The sequence below is a fragment of the Hoplias malabaricus genome, chromosome 2 (genome assembly GCF_029633855.1).
Source record: "Hoplias malabaricus isolate fHopMal1 chromosome 2, fHopMal1.hap1, whole genome shotgun sequence".
Lineage (NCBI taxonomy): Eukaryota > Metazoa > Chordata > Actinopteri > Characiformes > Erythrinidae > Hoplias > Hoplias malabaricus.
Genome location: NC_089801.1, coordinates 82667576 through 82689472, shown reverse-complemented (window position 1 = coordinate 82689472; position 21897 = coordinate 82667576). Strand labels below are relative to the sequence as shown.

The window sequence follows — 21897 nt, the reverse complement described above, 5'->3', positions numbered from 1 at the left end:
AGAGAGCCTTCTTCACACTTTCCCAAAACTCCGGACCCCACTTTGGCGGAACATTTACCCACTCTTTCTGCACTGGAGAGGGTCTCGTAGCATTTAAGAGCACAGAAGCCCATCACCTCGTGGCATCAGCAGGTTAAAGGGAGCCTGCTGTGTTTTGTAAAGCAGGGGGACAAGCTGTCTGAAAAAGTGAGACTGGAGACATCTTGTTTTCACACCACAAAGAAACTGAATCTTATATCTCTCTCCACCCTATGTAGTGCATAATGTACATAATAACATCAATTGTGTACTCATAGTGCATCATAGCGTCTAAATGAAAAAAAATATATAGTGGTATAAACAAATTAAAAATGTAAACATTCTTGTTTTTGATTGAGTAATTCTCAAAATGGTGGCTGCAGTGTATAGTGATGTCATGTAGAACCCTAGGAAACTAGAAAAGCAAGACCACCATACACACAGTACAAAATATCCTGTAAAAATACAATATAAAACACACATTTATTCCCTGTAAAAACCCTCAAAGACTGTTTCAGTGTGAGGCATTGTTTGGTGTTTTGGAGCAGAGCTTCATGCTGGTCCTCCACTGACAGAGGGTTACAGCTGTAAATCTTCATTCACATTTATTTATTTATTTATTTATTTATTAGCTGGTCATTCAGAATTTCTTCAGTGCAAACAGTGCTTTGATTGAAGCTGTGATACCCCTCCACCTCTCCAGTCCAGCAGGGGGCACAACTCACTTCCGAGCACTATCATAATTGGCAGCAAACCAATCACATGTTTCCTTGATGGCTGCAGAAACACACAAACAAGAGTTTCGGGTTTTAAACACTGATTGTAGATCTGTTGCCGCTCATATCAGATACAACAAGACCACTAATGACCAGCAGTGAATCTCAATCCTAACTGATACCTCCTTGATTTCTTAGCCCCTAAGCTGCTGTAATCAATGGGGAAGCACACTTTCTGCAGGACTGAGCCTGAAGTAACAAAGACAGAGGCTTTATACTCTGTTACAGCTCAGTGGAGCAGCACAATGATTTCAAAGCTGTAATTTTAAGGTATAAATATCACAGTGTTCCTTTCAATAGTTACCAGAGGAACTGAGGGAGGGTCTTAGTGGGTGAACAAACACTTTCTCTTCAAACCTCTGTTTATACAACACCTAGAGAACACTAACTACCAGCCTCTGTTTCACAGCTAGGTTTATGTAAATGTCCTAGCTCAGTTCAGTGTGGTTAACTTGACTGAGTCAGGTTCAGTCTGCAGTCGTCGTTATCATTAGAGAGGAGGGGCTAATGGTGCTCCACAGCCCTGTTAGACCCTCCTCATCCACCAGAGGGAAACAGAGGGCTACACTAAAGTCACCAGGGTCAGACACGCCTCTGCCTTTTGGTATTTAGAGTGGCTCTAAGGCACTTAATCTTAGTCTTTCAGTGTTCTTTCAGTGTTTGTTGCAGAACAACTCACACAACCATGAAATATTAAAGTGGGGTTAGGTGGCATTCTGGGAATAAGAGACAAGGAGCGCTGTGCTCCCTGGATGGGCTTGAGGCTTATTTCCCAATATTCTCCCACATCCATTTGGAGTAAGACTCTTAAACATCTGCATTGAAAGGGGCCCTACAAGAACTGAGGGGTAGGGCTAAGGGGCGAAATGGGACTCTGTCTTAAGTTCCCACATAGAAAAGCCAGGTTATTTCCCACATTTATGACTGGTCTGACATTTTAGAAGCAGCACTTCCCTACTGTGCGACACCCTGTGATTATTAATCAAATAAAACTGCTACTATCCCACAGTGGAATAGGCCTCGAATTAAGGGTGGATCCCAGTTCTTATTTTTACTCCTACCCCTCGTTTTCGAGTGTTATCTTGCCCCTTTTGGAATGGAGTTACACGGTGTAGTGTTTAAAGCTTTCATCAGAAGCAGCAATTCAGAGGCACTCTGCTGCAATATCATCAAGGTTCTTTATGACTTTAGTGTAGTTTAAATTTAAGGTGTCGCACGTTTTCAGAAGAGTTCCACCATCAGATTATCACCCACTCCACACTGTTCTGTGATTATGGAGCTGAATTCAGCTCGTATTCTACAGCTTTTCATACAAAATTTCCAGTTCCACCTTAAATGCTGCTGTAGCCACAGGAGCTAGAATGTAAATGCTTCACTATTTTAATGTGGAACTGGAAATTCAGAGATATCAGGTTCTATTAGTGATGTGTTCTCCTTATTATGAAGTAAAGGGCCGTAATCTACTGAACATACATTAAACTGATGTAATACACTGGTGATCATAGAGTTTTAAAGGAGAAACACTGACATCTTTAGTCACTGCTCAGTGCAAATCTGTTTCGAAGAGTGTAGTTAGCTCTCACCTTTTTTGAAGTCAGTAAAGACAAAGTCTGGACGGTAGCGGCGGAGTTTGGCATTGCTGGCTGTTTTCTTCAGCTGACCGTCTGATTTACTCGTGTCGTACTGACCACAGAGTCAAGGACAAAGTACAAGTGATGGTCTTAGATTCATCCCACTGTGGAACACAGGACCGTTCTCACACTACAGGACTGATGTAGAAGGATTAGCTGTGGATCACACACCATCCCAAAAGCACAGCTCCTCTGCTCTAGTCTTTATACCCTTCTGGCTGACACCTGGCACTGAGCCTGCTGACATGTGCCTCATGTGCAGCTGCGCTATCAAACATGACTTTTACAGGGGATGTATATTTTAGAAAAAAAAGACTTGAGCACATTTTAACACCTGCGTCCACAAAGAGTCCACTTTAATTTGAGTGTCCCAAAATTTCTGGACTGAGTTTTTCAGCCTGTTTTACTGTATATTGACTGTTTCTGCTGAATTTAACACTGTGGGAAGCTTAAAAATATAATATTATAATATATATAATATTTTTTTTTGCCGTGGAGCAGGAGTACAACTGGAAGGATACAATCACTGGTCCTGTGAACTCATAAGCTTCAACGATTGCATCGACAACATCCTTAATAGTGATCTCCTCATCTTCACCAACTACAGAGAGAGAGAGAGAGAGAGAGAGAGAGAGAGAGAGAGAGAGAGAGAGAGAAAGAGAGAGAGTGAGAGACAGAGAGAGAGAGAGAGAGAGAGAGAGAGAGAGAGAGAGAGAGATTAGTTTATCAGACCGCTGCCTGTTGGATATCATCTACATCTATAACCACTGTCTTGTGTGTGTGTGTGTGTGTGTGTGTGTGTGTGTGTTTTTTTATTAAGGATAAAGTGTGTACCTGAGAGTATAATGGGATCCACCTCATCATATTCCCTCAGAACCCACAGACAGAGATGAGCCAGGTCCAGAGAGTAGATGAACTGACGGAGTCCTCGACCAGAACCCCACACACCTCCAGAGCCGTGCCCTCTCCTAACACACACACACACACACACACACACACACACATTCAAGGAGACTGTAAACTCTGGGTTCCTATTTTAACAGCCTGATAAATGCCTGAATTGTAGGTAAATATTGGATATTATATAAAGGCCCTGGTCACATCAGAGTCCGTTCTCTAAAGTGGATAAACGCCTCTTACTCTTGGCCGTGAAGGTCTTGTGGACGAGGGCTGGAAGAACGTGAGCGTCGTCCAAGTTGAAGTTATCGTAGGGGCCGAGGATGTTGGTGGGGATGATGGCTGTGTATTTGCGTCCGTACTGTTGAAAACAAGCCCTGCGCAGGGCAGGAACACAGGAGAACCGGGGCGTTTACATCTGCTCTCAGCACGTTTACAACAGACCACCACTAACTCTAAGCTCTGCTTGATCAGAATCTAATTCCTCTTCATGACTGACTCAGACCTGACTCAGACCCTGGAGTCCTGCAGTTCCTTCAACATCCTTTAACCTTAACTGCTTTAACAAACGTAGGGGAAGAAACCATTAAACGTGTGCTTCATATTAGTGCTGTCAAAATAAACAGGTAAAAACATGTGGGAATTAATTAGAATAGATTTATTTATATATGTTTTAATGCTAATTAATCATTTTACCACACACACACACACACACACACACACTCTCCCAGTAGCTTTCACTCAGCAAATTAAGAGCTTGTAATTCGAAAATCTCCCTCCTGAAAATACAAGGAACTGCTAGCATTTTAACTTTATTGTTGTGATTATATTTTTACATCGATACAATATAAATATATTATTGTGTTGATCTCACATTGGTTCTTTTATTTCACACTTAAATCTCCATTAATTAAAACTTTATTCTTAAGGGCCATGTGATTAATCACGATTCATTTCAGAAAATGTTTTTATTGGTTATTGTTACTCAATTTTATTTACGTTCAGTGAAACAGCGCCACCAGTGGATGGGGGCTCAGTTTGTGATTGTTAAAGAACATTATAATCATAACCAATGCCACTGTAGATTTTAAAAGGGTTAAACTTCAGACGGTCAGTCCATAATTCCTCACCTGTTGTAGACGTCCACCATCCGTTTGGCGTGGGCGTAACCAGAGTTGGACGGGTGAGGGGGTCCGTTATGGATCTGAGGACGAATGATGGGGATGAGTTGTTTTAGACCCCAGTGATGTCACTATCCACGTGTTGCAGCTGATATCACAGTGTAGAGGAGCCGCCATATTGGGGACCTACTCATTGACTCAGTGATATTTTAAATGGTTTTATTGTTTCTGTCAACACTGAGTCCTCATTTAGACATTTAACATTAAAGAATTACGTATGGTTCTCTGATTCATTTATCCATGTCACGGAGACGATTGGGATTCTGTCTCAGCATCACTGTGGCATTGAAATCCCTCCCACTGATTGAAACAAGAAAGTTACCGAATGTGTATGATCTGTGTATGTATAGTTCAGAGTAGAGAAATACATTGGTGTCTGACAGATGCAGATTTCCATTAGACCCAATGTAAAAAATGCTACTATGGCTAACAGTGGATAACTGTTTTTTGCCTGTGGTATGTTTTACAATCCCAGACACACACAGTCAGTGGGTTTCAGTGTTTCTGAGTTGAATAAAGATGATGTCATTGACTGTACGTACCATAGTCTCGTCGATGGGGTAGATGGTCTTGTCGGGGAAGATGCAGGTGGACAGACAGGAGACCACTTTGACCACTCCGAACTCATGGGCTGTGTGCAGCACGTTGTCGTTGATGGCGATGTTTTTTCTCTGAAAGGTAACAGACAGTGTTTACGTTCCTCTTTCTCAGGAAAGACGTCTATACACAAGTCGGTTTGTGAGGAGGAGCTTTACCAAGAAGTTGAGGTTCTCCCTCAAGTGCAGGAAAAGTCCTCCCACCATGGCCGCCAGGTGAATCACGTGTGTTGGGCGATACTTCTCAAAGATCGCTCTAGTCTCTGCCGTGTTTCTGAAAGAAGAAAAGCAACAGAGCTGTGACGTCATCTGTGACATCTTCACCCATGAGAGGACACCAGTCTCCACCTTTAGGACACAGTGCGGACAAAGTGGGTCAAATATGACGCAGTTCCCAAACTGATCCAGGCAAGATTTGTTTAGTTTGGGTTGAGTCTGAAGTCTTTACGGTAGGAGTCTCTGAGGTCTCAGTATAATCTTTAGTCCCTGAATCAGAGCCAAGTTCTCAGTCTCTGGGGGTGAAGAATAACTGGCAATATCACTCACCACCACTAGAGGGAGGCAGAGGGTCAGACTTCCAGCTGTATTCCGTGCAATCAATCCACAACACCTGCCCCACCTCTACTTTAGATGTGTAAGTGGTTGCACAGGTGTGTGATTCTTCTTAGAGATTATGCATTAATTGCTTTGTCCTGATGTTTTTCTCTTACCCAATTGTCTTATTAAACCATTTAAATTAACTGCCCCCGGTTGTTTGCTCTGAGCTATCATAGTCTTTAATTCCATCTCAAAGCCAAAAGCACTAAGCCCTGTTCACGTGACGAGGCAGTGTTGGAGTCTACAAGAGCCTGTGTAGTTCTACTGGAATTACCACTCACCACCACCAGAGGAAGGCAGTGGGTCAGTCTTCTAACCACAATCAGTGCAATGTACCCCTTGCCCCAGCTCTGTTTCAGCAGTTCTCGTCATATGGGGTGAAAATCAGTCGTGTGCTGGTGTAAAAACTCTCAGGCCGTGTTCTGTGTTGGGTTTAAAGCCTGCTCTTGGGTTTCAGGGTGAACACAAATCACCTTCTGTCCGTGGGTTGGATTGTATCTGAATATTTGACGCTATATTTTATGGTCAGTATTTAAAATATAAGATGTACAGAGAAATATAACATTGAGAGAATAACGTCATAAGATTTCAGGCATTAAATAAATCACTGTGAACGGCCAGACTCCAAACTGCTACAGTTTTGAAGGTTTTCAGACTGTTCTCAGGACTGTTCTCTAACAGTTTAATTTCCGTTTTTAAGAACAGGAAAACGGTGAAATGGTTTTTCTATCATTTAAAACGTTTACTTTCGACCAGTCAGGGGTTACTTCTGTGACTAAATCTCAGTAAATACTGTGTAATTAAGTTTGATTTAGGAGCACTTTTCAAATTTATTGTAGAAATCTTTAATTATATTTTAACAAGTGGCCCTGAGACTTTTATTTTAAAAAAAGACATCATGAGGGACTTTAATGTTCAAGCGAATTCAGACCAATATTAACACTTTAGGAAAATTAAAACAGCCCCTGAATCCATGCTATTTTTATCATTAACAGAAGCTTTGATGAAGAACATTAGCCAATTTATTTTTACCAAAAGAAAAGGTTAAAATAAACCACAGAGGGTCGGACTCAAGTTAGATCGGCGTCTTTGGACGAAAGGAAGATCCATTCTTCTCCTTCTTTCGCGCCTCCTTCCTCCTTCACCACTCTCTCTATGGCTCTCCCCACCAGACCACTGCCCCCGGTCACCAGCACACACACCCGTCCACTCTGACCCCCCGACTGTCCCTCTGTCTGTCCCTCCATCTGAGCACAACAAGAGAGGAGTGAGGCTCAGAAATATCCACAATAACAGGAGATCTCAGTAAACTCAGTAGATCAGTCTTGATATTAATGTAAGACCAACACAGGCTTTGTGGGGAAATTAAACACATTCACACACTACAGTAATGGGTTAATTGTAGCGAGCGGGAACTGTACCCAAGAGACTGGATTTAAAAGATTATTTAGGACATGAAAAGTTACCTCGGTCATTTATTCATCACTTAATTATTGTTCCAAATTCACATTACATTTATCATGGTTTATATCTCAGCAGACTTTCATCTTCATTTCCTTTAAAACCCTTTAAGCTTCAACTGGAGCGTGGGCAGCACACTGTAGATACACCTCTGTTTTATAAAGTATACATTTTGGAAACATAAGGCAGTGCTGTTGGGCCACGCTAGATTTCCATAAATACTCTAAGGATGTGCTGTGCATCTTTTTTTAACAACTGTAAAACATTTGAACACATTTCCATATCAGGACCTGACAGAAGTAAATAAATAAATACATTATAGACATATTTATTCATATGTCTGATTTATAATCATATGTAATGTGTACAGCAGTTGGCTTCTGCTTGTTGAATCCAGTGTAAATTAGTAATAACTGATAATTCAGTAACTCATTCCATACAGCTCAGGTCCATATGAGGATTCTGCATAGTTTCTAATATTTAAATTTTAACGAGTGAAATCTGCTACTTTTTAAAAACCCAAATATTCAAGTGTATCCCCCTCTAAAGAAAAGGCCACGCCCTGGTGTGTGATGTAATGATAATAACCAATCAGAGATCAGTAGAGTAGTGAACATATCAAACTCACATCAAACACATCAACATGTGGTGATCTTAGGATTATAGCAGTGTTCTACAGCTCTGAGGCTCAGAGTCTGAGTGGAGGCTGAATACAGAGCTGTGTGTATGAAGCTGTAGTTTCTAAGAACTGAGTAAACGTTCTGTTGTGTTGAACAATGCAGGTTTTGTGGACACTAGTGACATGTTGACTTATTATCAATGAAAGTAAAACAGGTTATGCAAATGGATATTGAAGGAAGGAAAAAGGGAACTGGGACTGGGACCTGTTCTGCTTTGTAAAGTATTAAAGACTGTAGGCCAACTCTTGCTCTACATAATGGTTACTTCCATTTCCCCACCATCCTTCAGTGCTCAGGACCCCCACAGAGCAGGTGTGATGTGGTGGTGGATCATTCTCAGCGCTGCAGTGACACTGACGTGGTGGTGGTGGTAGTGTGGGTTGTGCTGGTGCGAGTGGATCAGACACAACACTAGTGCGTTTGACTCATACAGTGACTGGGTATGGACCAATCAAATCCAGTATTTTTTCTCCATAGAACACGACTGGAGGAACATTCCACACATTCAGTGTAACTGCCAGCAATGATGTCACAATGCACATTTCTCACATAAACACTCCTTCACAGTACACAAACAAGTTATCCTTCCCTGTTTAGCAGGTCAACCACTGTTTGCAGTCAGAACACTTGTTATTGTTACACCCTTACAGTGTAGTTCCCTATTCAGTGTGGCAGCAACACCATAGCAACCACTATGGAATGCAAAGCAATCATCTAGGAACACAATGGTCACCACATGAAAACCATCTCAACCATTTAGCAACACCAGTACAACCACCTAACAACACCACAGCAGCAACCTTTGATCCTGTAGAAATCATCTAACACTTGGGTAGAAACCTTGAATCCAACCACCATTGATACCATAGCAACAGCCTACCAACTCTTTACAAACCCCTTGGAATATCATAGCAAGCCCCTAATGAAAAATTAGCAACAAATTTAGAGATCAGAGCAACACAATTCACCTAGTATCTATTTACCAATCAGTTTGGACACCATAACAAGACTTCAGCAACCACCATGCTTACCCTAGCAACTACCTAGCAAACCCTCGGCAACCACATTGGATTATGAGGGGATGCAATTACAACAATGTCCGCAACAGTCTAGTAGTGAAAGCCTATCAATAATTTATCAACCAATGTTAAAAGTAATAATCTAATAGTCATAATAAAGTTTATGGGTTTATACTGTTAGACATTCACAGGGACATTTGTGTTTGAAAAAGTGGTGAATTTGCTTTGTTTTAAATCGTAAAATATTTATTTATTTAGTTTAAAATTTTGGGAAAAATACAAATTATGCATGAAAGGTCCTTTTATCTCTTTTTTATAGGAAAGCATTATTTACACACACACACTCTATTATCGGTTTATGTATTTACTTTTATTTTCATTTGTTCATTTTGTTGGACTATACATTTTCGTTAAGTAAAAATAGGTTTTCTCCTTATGTACTTATTTTTCTCTGTAATTTTATGTATTGATTTAAAGTTAATATTTATGAACTTATTTAGTTAGTTTAATTATATTTCCTACGTATTTGCCTTCTTTATATGTTTTTATCCTGACATTGTCTCCTGTGTAAATTTCTCTCTCGCACCAATAATAACACACTCACAGAATGAAGTTTTAAGGTTCAAAAGGCTTTTAAAATCTTATCCTGAAAGTCTGATTCAGAATAACGGCGCGCGAGCCTCATGAAGACTATAATTAGCTTCATTAATATCAACGAGAAGTTTAATGACGGTTATTAAGACTATGAGCGCCGTGAAGCTGAAGAAGGTTATTTCGAAAATGGAGCGGTTATTTTACCTCAGAGCAGGTTCGCGCGCGCGCTGCTGATGAATTCTGAGCGGGACACGCGACCTGCGGTGGTTTATATCGCGTCACACCCAAGAGGGCACTACTTGACTGTCTCGCTCTCTCATGTATCATTCCGCCCCTTCACCTGTTCAGGTAACGCTAAATCACAACCCTGTTAAAGCACCTCAACACACCATCGATACATACAACACGGGGAGGGGCGGCTTGCAGTGTGTGGGTGTGTGTGTTGAGGTAGGGGCGTTACGGTGGGGGTCCTCTGCAGGTGACTCAGGCAAAAGTCTTCTGCACGTTCTGTTTTTTGCAGACAGATTCAATATTTAAGTAGGGATTTTTTTACACACGTATATCCCATGCAGCCAATCAGTCACAAGATTAAAACCACTTATAGATGGGGCTACAATGAGCACATGTACAAAAGCACTACTCAAAATGGGTCATTCACTGCTGCTGAAGCCCACTCTCTGTCCACTCTGTGAGACACTCCTCCCTCGTTGGTCCACCTTGTAGATGTAAAGTCAGAGACAGTAGCTCATCTGTCGCTGCACAGTGTGTGTCGCTCGTCCTCTAGTCCTTCATCAGTGACACAGGACGCTGTCGGCTGGATGTTTTTGGTCGGTGGACTGTTCTCAGTCCAGACACTGAGGGGTTTAAAACTCCAGCAGCACTGCTGTGTCTGAGCTCAGCAGTGTTACCTACTACACAATCCCAACTCTAATCTAAACCCAAAACTCATGGTACAGTAAGTCACGACCTGACAACGGCAACCTCACTGCTCTGGGCTGGGTTTGCCAAAAGCATCTTAGAGCAAACAGGTTTCTTAAGTGGTAAAGGGAGCATCGTGGAGCATTCACTCTCCCTCCCTGTTAACGTGACCTGAGTGCATGCCTACAGAGCATGTTACAGTAAAATGTGACTCAGATAATCTGGAGGAGGGCTGGTTATTGTGCAGATATTGAACATCCAAAGTGTCTTCAAACTTTATTAACCCTTGTCAACAGATGCCTAGAAACGAACACAAATCCTGATTGGTCGAAAGCAAAGATACATAATTGTAATTAAGGAAAGTTCACACCTTCCCTGCCATTAAAGGTTTAGTCTCGTATTGTATCAGTGCACTACAAGGCAGTCTTTAAGAACAACTTTACAGAAGCACAGAGTTAAACTTTCATGTGTTTTTAACGTGGGAATTTGGAGAAATACCAAAGCAAAGTCCTGAAAAGTGCCTTTTTTATACATACTTTATTAGGAACTTCATAAAAAAACATCAAAGCATCCCACTGCAACCACAACACATCAAGATAATACACCTTTTCTATCTTTTAACATGTAAAAACAGTACATACCACATAATTCATACCAAACTTCTATCATTGTAAGAGTCCATGGATGTTTGTCTTTTGTTCTTCTGTCCACTGTTCTCAGTCTTTTCAATTCACACAACATCTGTTTAAAAACAACCTCCGCAGGGATTAGAATTTGATTTATAATCATTTTACATCTGGTTTTACAGAGTTTGTTATAAACTGTACATAATATAAACCAATAAATGTCTCTTACCTTCTTTGAGAGTGTATCATCGAACATGCCATACATTCGAGTTTTACAGTTAATATCCACATTAAAGCCCAGATCTTTCATTCTAGTCCATATTCCTGCTGCTCGTCCACATTCAAGGAACAGATGTTCTTTTATTATAAATACTTTTACTTCTAAGAGTGACCCAGTCAAAGTTTAATTGCTTGTGTTCTTCCAGGAAATCTCCATAAATTAACTTGAAATAAGGAATGCCTTGCCTGACCCTTCCTCTTTTTGTGGTCCATGTTGTTACATTACCAACCCAGGCTGTGTTCTGTTCACAGTGTGTGCAACATTTTTACAAAAAGCAAGTTTTAATTTAGAGCCCACTTCTACCACCAGTTGTTTCACTTTGTACAAGACCTCTCTTTTTGTCATCTCCCCAGTGGTACCCCACACAAACCATACACACATTTTATTAATCCGTTGAATACATTTATCTGTGGGTGGGAAAGCAGTCGCTAGGAACAAAGCTTATTACAGAATGAGGTGACCTGTAATGACCTGTGTCCGTGTTTAATAATTTACTATATCCCAGTGTTGCAATTCAGTATTCATTTCCTCTTCCTTTAACTCCCAGTTATAATCAGATCATTAATTCTCAGGAATATTCAGCCCTATCATTTTTATTTGATCTTTTAACATAATATTTAAAGATGGGGATCATATTCTCCAACCAAATACCTTTTGTCAATGTTTAATTTTGCTCCTGCTACCACTTCATGATCTTTGAAGTGTTGGTTTGTTATGTGTAACTCCATTTGTTTAGGGTTAAGGTTTGGTTTCTGATAAAAACAGTGAGATCATCTGCGTTAGCCATTAATTCAACATTTTCTGTGATTGCAGTTCAATACTGTCCTTTAACCCTGTGCCCAATCTTTTGATTAAATCTGTGCTGCAACTTTAAAAGAAAGAAAGCCCCGTACAGTCGGCTCTGCATTTCCACATGGGAATGGACTCCATTACAATTACAATATTTAGTTCTCATTCAGACGTTAAGATTAAAGAAATGTACACGAGGAACACTGACCCTTTCAGTCGCGTCACATTTGTAAACAGAGCCTTGTTCTGCCAGCGCCACTCAGTACAGAGGAACTTCCCTAATAGCACCACACTCCCTACATAGTGCACTACGTCCAAACAGTGCACAGAATGTTAGAGAAGGAGGTTATCAATGTGTATTTGATTCCTTTATATTTTGAGTTGTCTTTGTGTTGGGAATTTTCCCTTTCTTATTTATGTTGGTCTTCTTTTTATAAGCGTATCCTCTCGGTCTGAGCTTGAGCCGGTGGCGTGTCATTGTTGGATTTTCCTGCTGTTTTCCCCCAATCCTACTGTGAATGTGTTGGAGCGAGGATTCACACAGTGCTCAGTGACAATCTCAAGTTTGAATCCCGTTGTGGGAGATTTCAGTTCTGTTAAACAGCTGGAGGTATTTAAGAGCTTTTTCAGACAGTGAAGATGTACAGTTGTGTTCAAAATAATAGCAGTGTGTTTAAAAACATTAGTTAAGCACAAAATCTTAATAGCAGTTTTTATTTCCATGCATTGGGAACATTGCATACTGTTTTCCAAATCAAAACATGAAGAGAAATTTAAATAATTTTTAACTACTTTACAGAAAATACCTAACAATTAACATTGGGCTGTTCAAAAAAATAGCAGTATCTGCATTTGTCTTTACTAACTCAAAATATGTACTCTTTTTTTGGGATTTATCATTCCTGTGAATCACTAACCTAATATTTAGTTGAATAACCACAGTTTTTTAGAACTGCTTCACGTCTGTGTTGCATAGAGTCAACCAACTTCTGGCACTTGTCACCTGGTATTCCAGCCCAGGATGCTTTGACTACATCCCACAATTAATTTGCATTTCTCAGTTTTGCCTCAGAAACTGCATCTTTGATGTCATCCCACAAGTTTTCTATCGGATTAAGGTCTGGGGATTGGGCTGGCCACTCCATAACCTCAATTTTGTTGGACTGGAACCAAGATTTTGCTCGTTTACTAGTGTGTTTAGGGTCGTTGTCTTGTTGAAACACCCATTTCAAGGGCATTTCCTCTTCAGCGTAAGGCAACATGACCTGTTCAAGTATTCTGATATATGCAAATTGGTCCATGATCCCTGGTATGCAGTAAATAGGCCCAGCACCATAGTAAGAGAAACATGCCCATATCATGATGCTTGCACCACCATGCTTCACTGTCTTCAGAGTGTACTGTGGCTTGAATTCAGAGTTTGGGGGTCGTCTGACGAACTGTCTGCGGCCCTTGGACCCAAAAAGAACAATTTTGCTTTCATCAGTCCACAATATGTTTCTCCATTTCTCTTTAGGCCAGTTGATGTGTTCTTTGGCAAATTGTATCCGCTTCAGTACATGTCTTTTTTTTAACAGTGGGACTTTGCGGGAACTTCTTACTAATAGTTTAGCTTCACACAGGCGTCTTCTAACTGTCACAGTACTCACAGGTAACCTGAGACTGTCTTTGATCATCCTGGAGCTGACCATTGCCTGAGCCTTTGCCATTCTGACTATTCTTCCATCCATTCGAATGGTAGTCTTCCGTTTTCTTCCACGTCTCTCTGGTTTTCATCTCCATTTTAAAGCATTGGAGATCATTTTGGCTGAACAGCCTATTATTGTCTGCACGTCTTTATAAGTTTTACCCTCTCCAATCAACTTTATAATCAAAGCTCGCTGTTCTTCTGAACAATGTCTCGATCGACCCATTTTTCTCAGGCTTTCAAGGAGAAATGCATGTAGAGCATGTGCTGGCTTCACCCTTAAATAAGGGACACCTGATTCACACCTGTTTCCTCACAGAATGATTGCCCTCACTAATTGAACTCCACGGTGCTATTATTTTGAACACATCCCTTTCAATTAATTATGCAAATACACAGACTCAAGAGCATGCATATCATGAATGCTGAGTCTGTTGGTTTTCTAAGAATCTACTGCACGAACTGTTACATTGTTTGTCATGTGGTAATATAATTTATACCAAAAACAGTGATTATCTGGTTAGTCAAATTGGACTGCTATTATTTTGAACACAACTGTACAGTGAACAGAGATGGGTTACTGGCAGGATGACCTCCCCTCAGAAAAATAATTATCCAGCTTTAAAAGTGTTGTCCTTGATATATGTATATTTGTGTGTGTGAATTGGGAGGATATTTTAATATATATGTATATTTCTCTCTCTCATTTGTGAAAATTTACTTGTTGAGTTTCAGTTGCAATAAATAAATAAATAAATAAACTGTTTGTTTTCCACAGGCAATAGTCGATGCATTTTTTCTTATTTTGTTAAATTCAACACATAAATATTAATTGCACTGTAAAATACTACAGTAAAGTTCATATTTGGTGGACACAGGTGTTACATTGTGCTCATACTGATTGTATATATTCCCTGTATGAGTCATGTTAGATAGTACAGCTGCACATGAGCGTAATGTCAGCATGCTCAGTGCCACGTATCAGCCAGAGGGGGATAAAGAACCCCAGCACTGTACTGGGGAGCAGAGGTATTGTACTTTTGCAATGGTTTGTGATCCACAACGAATTATTCCACATCAGAACCTGACCTCAGTCATGCTAGTGTGTTTCTCAATCAAATCTTCAGAGCAATGTTATAATACACAGTATAAACTTTCCTAAGATACACCACAGTAAAGTATGGACACTTTATTAAGTACTTTACCATACTGAGATCATCTAAATGTCTCTGTAGTGTCAGAAAGTTTCATTTTTCCATTTGTTTTGAGAACATTTGTATTCCACAGTCAGATGAACCTAAGACACAAAACGTTGATGGTGTACGTGACCACGTACTGGGGCTCTATATGTACGACAATTTTGTTCAATAAACTCGTGAGCTAACAGAGGAATGAAACACACAGTCAAAGTTTCTCTCTTATCTCACGAGTTTATTGAACAAAATCAAGTCGTACATATAGAGCCCCAGTCACGTACACCATCAACGTTTCTCATACCTTTAACCCAAACATTCCCTTATTGGTTGAGAAATGGTGAGAATGTCCTTCAGTTCCTTCTAATCTGCTCAGGCCTGTATTTTTCCACAGGTCACCGTAACCACACAATGCAATAAATCCCTTCAACTTCAAGCACTAAGGCCTACTATATGACTAAGAATTAACCAAGATTTATCAAACCCCATATCATTTGTCATTAGTTATTACTAATCATTACTCATTAGTGTTAATCTGCATTTCTCCATTACATTCCTCCCTTTTTATGATTTAAAATCTTTAATCATAATATTGCAAAAGAAAATGCAAAAGATAACATCAACCATAGACTAGCTAAGCTTTCATTCTAGGCATAGGCAATGAATAAAACAAAAATAATAATAAAAAATTACTCCTCATCAAATGAGGCATGGAGTGGCTGGGGCATTTCAAGAGGCATCTCATCCAGCGGATTTTTCTCGGCTGCAGGGTCAAGCTCTATGTACACATCTGCACTCACCGTACTGAATTGCATACCAACACCTCGTTCAATAATTTTGATGATCAGGCGTCTGGCACAGGGAATAATACAACATCCGATTAGTGCTAATACTGATAGAGGAATGATTACCGCGACAGTTACCGCCAGTTTAAGCCCCAATGCTCCCCATTTGCCAAAATAGGAATCAAACCAAGCCATCCAGTCATTATTTATACCTGAAAATTCATACAACTCCTCAGTAAAAGTTGTTAACTCCTTCATTGCCTCAGTGAATGACCCCGTTCATCAGGGACCCCACGTGGAATGCCTATTGCATCTAAGTAAATCAAACGATCCCCCAAGAAATCTCTCTTCGCCCTGAGAATCACCTTTTTAGTCGGAAGGTCAGACAATTTGGATCCAGGAAAAATAAGTGTTGGCTCTGCCAACATAACCAGAGCACATGTACCTGTCCAGTTTGAAGGAAGGGTCGATCTAAGACGACCTCCGTTACCGCACCGCCAAAATATGTCAGCCCTTGGTCTCCGTTGGGTCACCAGGAGCGTGTAGCGTGGGGGATAGAGAGTATACATGTTCTGAAATGTAGTTGTGTGATCAGACCCCAGTTGAAACACTCTTTAATGTTGATCAACCACCCACATGATGGAGCAATGCCCTGGAAAATGTCCCACTTCTATCGCGCAGGGGCGCAAGCGGTTTGCTACGACACACATTACATCTTTTGACAAGTTTCTAGTGTAACACTCATAGGGAGCGTTCAAATTGTCAACATAATCATCTGGGTTTTCAATCATCTCTGTAGGGGACAACCTTAAGAAGAAGTTAATCCATGTGGAACATTCACGATGTATAACTGAATAGTTGAACGTTTTGGAGCCAGCTGCTAGAGCACAATCTCTAGGACACATAAAGCCCCCCTTTATTGACTGATCTAGGATGTCTTCATCCTTACACATTTTACCTTTATTCCCCTGCAGTAAGCATTCTATCTTTAATGGATCTGGATGCATTTTCCTCATGTATTTAGCACGAGTGGAAGCATTGTAAGGAAACGGCATGATAATTGGAACGTCCCGTGCCCCCATACAGACATAACATGATGAATTTGTGGCTGTTGTGACAGCGTATGTAGCTTTTTGATACCAAAGATTTGTACCTGAACGTATGGTGCCGCTGGGATAGCCCGAACCTGGAAATGACCCAGCCAATGCCGGTGCCAACAACATCACCCACATGATTAACAGTTGGTAATCTTTCATTCTTGCTTTGCGGCGTCGCTGTCGTCCCCAGGTTGGTGCCTTTTTGCAGTGCGACACGTGAATCCAGGGTGCGCGTCCCTCTACCTTCACCGCAGTTTCAGTAGTGAGCAGGACTTGGAAAGGCCCAGTGCTTACGCCTGTGATCCCTTATCACCACCCAGTCTCCTGGATCTAGAGAGTTTAGCTTCCCCTCCAATGGTTTAGGCAAAGCTGCTGCTGCCTGTGAGTGAACAGAACGCAGAATTGTTAGTAATTTCTTACAATAGGACGACATGTGATCTTCCAAGAGTCCCATGTCGTCCACGTGGCCTGGTGGATCCAAACCCCATCTCGGTGGCCTGCCAAACTAAATTTCAAAAGGTGTTAAACCAGTTTTGGTTTTGGCTCGCATCCTCATATACATCAAAACCAGTGGTAATGCCTGCACCCAATTGAGCCCTGTTTCTACACAACATTTCTGAAACTTGCTTTTGATTGTTGCGTTCTCTCTCTCGACTGCTCCTGCACTCTGTGGATGATATGCACAGTGTAATTTCACATCAATGCCCAATTTCTCTTCTACCTGAGTGAGTGCTGTGCTGATAAAAGCTGGCCCATTGTCACTCCCAATGCGTCGAGGAACACCCCAACGAGGAATAATGTGCTGAATCAAAACTTTGGCCACTGCCTGAGCGTCTTGTTTGCTGGTAGGGAATCATTCAACCCATTTAGAAAACATATCCACTACCACCAGACAATGCCTTTTCCCCTCGCACTGGTTGAGTTCAATGAAATCCATCTGTAAATGTTCAAATGGCTCATTGGGTGGAGGATGTGCCCCTGGTGTTATTTTAATGCCTTGAGCTGCATTGTGCTGGGCGCATATGAAACATTTTTCACAAAATCTTTGTGCAAAAATAGTGAACCCTCTTGTGTACCAGACTCGCTGTACTGCAGATACCATAGCCCCTTTAGATGCATGATCTCTCCCATGAGACAATTTTGCAAAATAGGGAAAATAAGCAGAGGGTAGGCAAGGCCTACCATCTAAAGCTTGCCACATTCCGTCCTTGAAAACACAGCCTGCTTTGCGCCAAGCAGAACGCTCTGCCTCTGAGGCCTGCGAGGTTAGTTCTGTGTGTGAGAGTGTGAGAGGATGGGGCTCCGGAACACAGGATTCCTGGAAAAGAGAAAACATTAGGTCATTACCAGCTGCTTTTTTCACTGCTTCATCTGCAAAAGCATTTCCTCAGACAAGTGTCTTTTGTGTGAGCCTGGCATTTAATCACAGCAACAGCTTTCGGTAACAGGAGTGATTTTAATAATGCTGCCACCAATGTGTGATGTGCAATGTGTTTCCCTGTGGATGTCAGAAAATTCCTGTAGGACCATATCATTCCAAAATCAAACACACAGGAATATGCATTTTTGGAGTCAGTCCAAATATTCAGTCTTACCCTCAGCCAGTTTGCATGCTTCTGTGAGAGCCACCGATTCAGCTGCTTGAGCTGAGAATGACCCTGGCAACCTGCCAGAACACAAACACTCATGCAGACACACAACAGCCAACTTGATTCGTTCCACAAGTGTCATGGGACACTAACCCATCAAAAAACAAATTAAAATCAGTGTTAGGAACTGGAATATCCTTTAAAACAGATGTCCAGGAGCAGACCTGAGAGATGGCTGTCAAAAATCATGAGACTCTCCATCATCCTGTGTAAGGAGCAGGCTCTGGAATAGTACAACACTGAATAGTAACATTCAGCACTTAAAGCAACAAGTAACCAGCGTGCAGCTGACAAATCACATGTTTCCTGTTCTGACAAAAACCATTAACACCTCATGTTGAACCACCAACATCAACATTTTTATTTTATTTTATTTTAACACCATGATGTCTCTAGAAGCTAGGATCGCCAGTTTTGCTGGAGAAATATGCACCTGTGCACATTAATATTAATTATAAACAACCCCATGAGAACACAACAATGCAACATTATCTTCATGACATGCTTCAGCATCAGACAAACACACCAACAAATAATCTACTGAAGACATGCACTGCCTCCTGGAAAAATAAATCCTTAAATCAGCCTTAAGTGCTGCATTAAAAATGATCAGTGATTCTGAATAACCCTGAGGCCATCGGGTCCATGTCCACAGTTTACCCTTTAATAAAAATACCAACCAGTGCTGGATTTCTGGGTGCACTGGAATGCTGAAGAACGCATTCACTAAATTAATCACATAAAAAAGTGCTGTTAACAGGTTTAACAGGTGCCTGGGGTAAGACCATGTGCTGATTTGGAACTTCTGGAGAGGGTGGATGAATCTCAGGATTAATCTCAGAATTTACTCCCTGCAGGTCTTACACAAACCTCCACTCTCCAGTTTCCCCTGGAGCACTAGAGTTTATTATTCTTCACCAAATAAATTAGGGTATGAACCACTGATTTAGGGCGGAGAACAATCACACCAGCAGTGACGAGCGAATTGAACACTGATGTGATGTCCTCAATAGTGACGCGCTTGAGCAGCTTTTTCAGTTGATAGTCCCTTTTAGGATTAACTACTACAGGTTGGGCGCATATCATCATCCCCAACTTCATTTGCACATTGCATTCAAGCAGTCTGTGACTGCAGCCCGATCCTCAGGAGGAACAGAAACCCTTACACAGCTCTGGTTTGTGTGTGTGTTCATGTCAATTGAGAAAAAAGAAACCACAGCTGTGTATTAGGATGCGGAATATTTCCGAATTTTTCACCCCCATCACCACCACTCACACCTCACACACACTCACAGCCCCCACAATCACCACCCCTCCCCCCTCACACACACTCACAGCCCCCACCATCACCACCACTCCCCCTCACACACACTCACAGCCCCAACAATCACCACCACTCACCACTCACACACACTCACAGCCCTCACCATCACCACCACTCCCCCCTCACACACACTCACAGCCCCCACCATCATCACAACTCCTCCCTCACACACACTCACAGCCCCCACCATCACCACCACTCCCCCCTCACACACACTCACAGCCCCCACCATCACCACCACTCCCCCCTCACACACACTCACAACCCCCACCATCACCACCACTCCCCCCTCACACACACTCACAGCCTCCACCATCACCACCACTCACACCTCACACACACTCACAGCCCCCACCATCACCACCACTCCCCCCTCACACACTCTCACAGCCCCCATCACCACCACTCCCCCCTCACACACACTCACAGCCCCAACCATCACCACCACTCCCCACTCACACACACTCACAGCCCCAACCACCATCACCACTCCCCCCTCACACACACTCAGCCCCCACCATCTCCACCACTCCCCCCTCACACACACTCACAGCCCCACCATCACCACCACTCCCCCCTCACACACACTCACAGCCCCCACCATCACCACCACTCCCCCCTCACACACACTCACAGCCCCCATCATCACCACCACTCCCCCCTCACACACACTCACAGCCCTCACCATCACCACCACTCCCCCCTCACACACACTCACAGCCCCCACCATCACCACCACTCCCCCTCACACACACTCACAGCCCCCACCATCACCACCACTCCCCCCTCACACACACTCACAGCCCTCACCATCACCACCACTCCCCCCTCACACACGTTCACAGCCCCCACCATCACCACCACTCCCCCCTCACACACACTCACAGCCCTCACCATCACCACCACTCCCCCCTCACACACACTCACAGCCCTCACCATCACCACCACTCCCCCCTCACACACACTCACAGCCCCCACCATCACCACCACTCCCCCCTCACACACACACAGCCCCCACCATCACCACCACTCCCCACTCACACACACTCACAGCCCCACCATCACCACCACTCCCCCCTCACACACACTCACAGCCCCCACCATCACCACCACTCCCCCCTCACACACACTCACAGCCCTCACCATCACCACCACTCCCCCCCTCACACACACTCACAGCCCCCACCATCACCACCACTCCCCCCTCACACACACTCACAGCCCTCACCATCACCACCACTCCCCCCTCACACACACTCACAGCCCCCACCATCACCACCATTCCCCCCCTCACACACACTCACAGCCATCCCCATCACCACCACTCCCCCCTCACACACACTCACAGCCCCCACCATCACCACCACTCCCCCCTCACACACACTCAGAGCCCTCACCATCACCACCACTCCCCCCTCACACACACTCACAGCCCCCATCATCACCACCACTCCCCCCTCACACACACTCACAGCCCTCACCATCACCACCACTCCCCCCTCACACACACTCACAGCCCCCACCATCACCACCACTCCCCCTCACACACACTCACAGCCCCCACCATCACCACCACTCCCCCCTCACACACACTCACAGCCCTCACCATCACCACCACTCCCCCCTCACACACGTTCACAGCCCCCACCATCACCACCACTCCCCCCTCACACACACTCACAGCCCTCACCATCACCACCACTCCCCCCTCACACACACTCACAGCCCTCACCATCACCACCACTCCCCCCTCACACACACTCACAGCCCCCACCATCACCACCACTCCCCCCTCACACACACACAGCCCCCACCATCACCACCACTCCCCACTCACACACACTCACAGCCCCACCATCACCACCACTCCCCCCTCACACACACTCACAGCCCCCACCATCACCACCACTCCCCCCTCACACACACTCACAGCCCTCACCATCACCACCACTCCCCCCCTCACACACACTCACAGCCCCCACCATCACCACCACTCCCCCCTCACACACACTCACAGCCCTCACCATCACCACCACTCCCCCCTCACACACACTCACAGCCCCCACCATCACCACCATTCCCCCCCTCACACACACTCA

General features: G+C 43.2%; 1 protein-coding gene across 1 annotated transcript; it reads right to left on the bottom strand.

The window, feature by feature from the left end:
* Window positions 1-604: 604 nt before the first annotated feature.
* LOC136687422 (GDP-L-fucose synthase-like) lies at window positions 605-5321 on the bottom strand. Its single transcript, XM_066661827.1, has 8 exons — window positions 5259-5321; window positions 5046-5174; window positions 4453-4526; window positions 3566-3699; window positions 3260-3388; window positions 2947-3026; window positions 2378-2477; window positions 605-795 (listed from the first exon to the last, which is right to left on the bottom strand). Exons 1-8 carry the CDS (start codon window positions 5304-5306, stop codon window positions 740-742), a joined length of 750 nt encoding a protein of 249 aa, XP_066517924.1. The 5' UTR covers window positions 5307-5321; the 3' UTR covers window positions 605-739.
* Between the last annotated feature and the right edge of the window lie 16576 nt (window positions 5322-21897).

What these genes read in the sequence shown, in the direction of transcription:
- LOC136687422 (XM_066661827.1), bottom strand. Translation starts at nt 5,306, where the DNA reads ATGGTGGGAGGACTTTTCCTGCACTTGAGGGAGAACCTCAACTTCTTG. An exon ending in CAAGACCTTCACGGCCAAGA is followed by an intron (nt 3,389 to 3,565) that starts GTAAGAGGCGTT and finishes GTGTTAGGAGAG; the next exon opens with GGCACGGCTCTGGAGGTGTG. An exon ending in AGTTCACAGGACCAGTGATT is followed by an intron (nt 2,478 to 2,946) that starts GTATCCTTCCAG and finishes CTCTGTGGTCAG; the next exon opens with TACGACACGAGTAAATCAGA.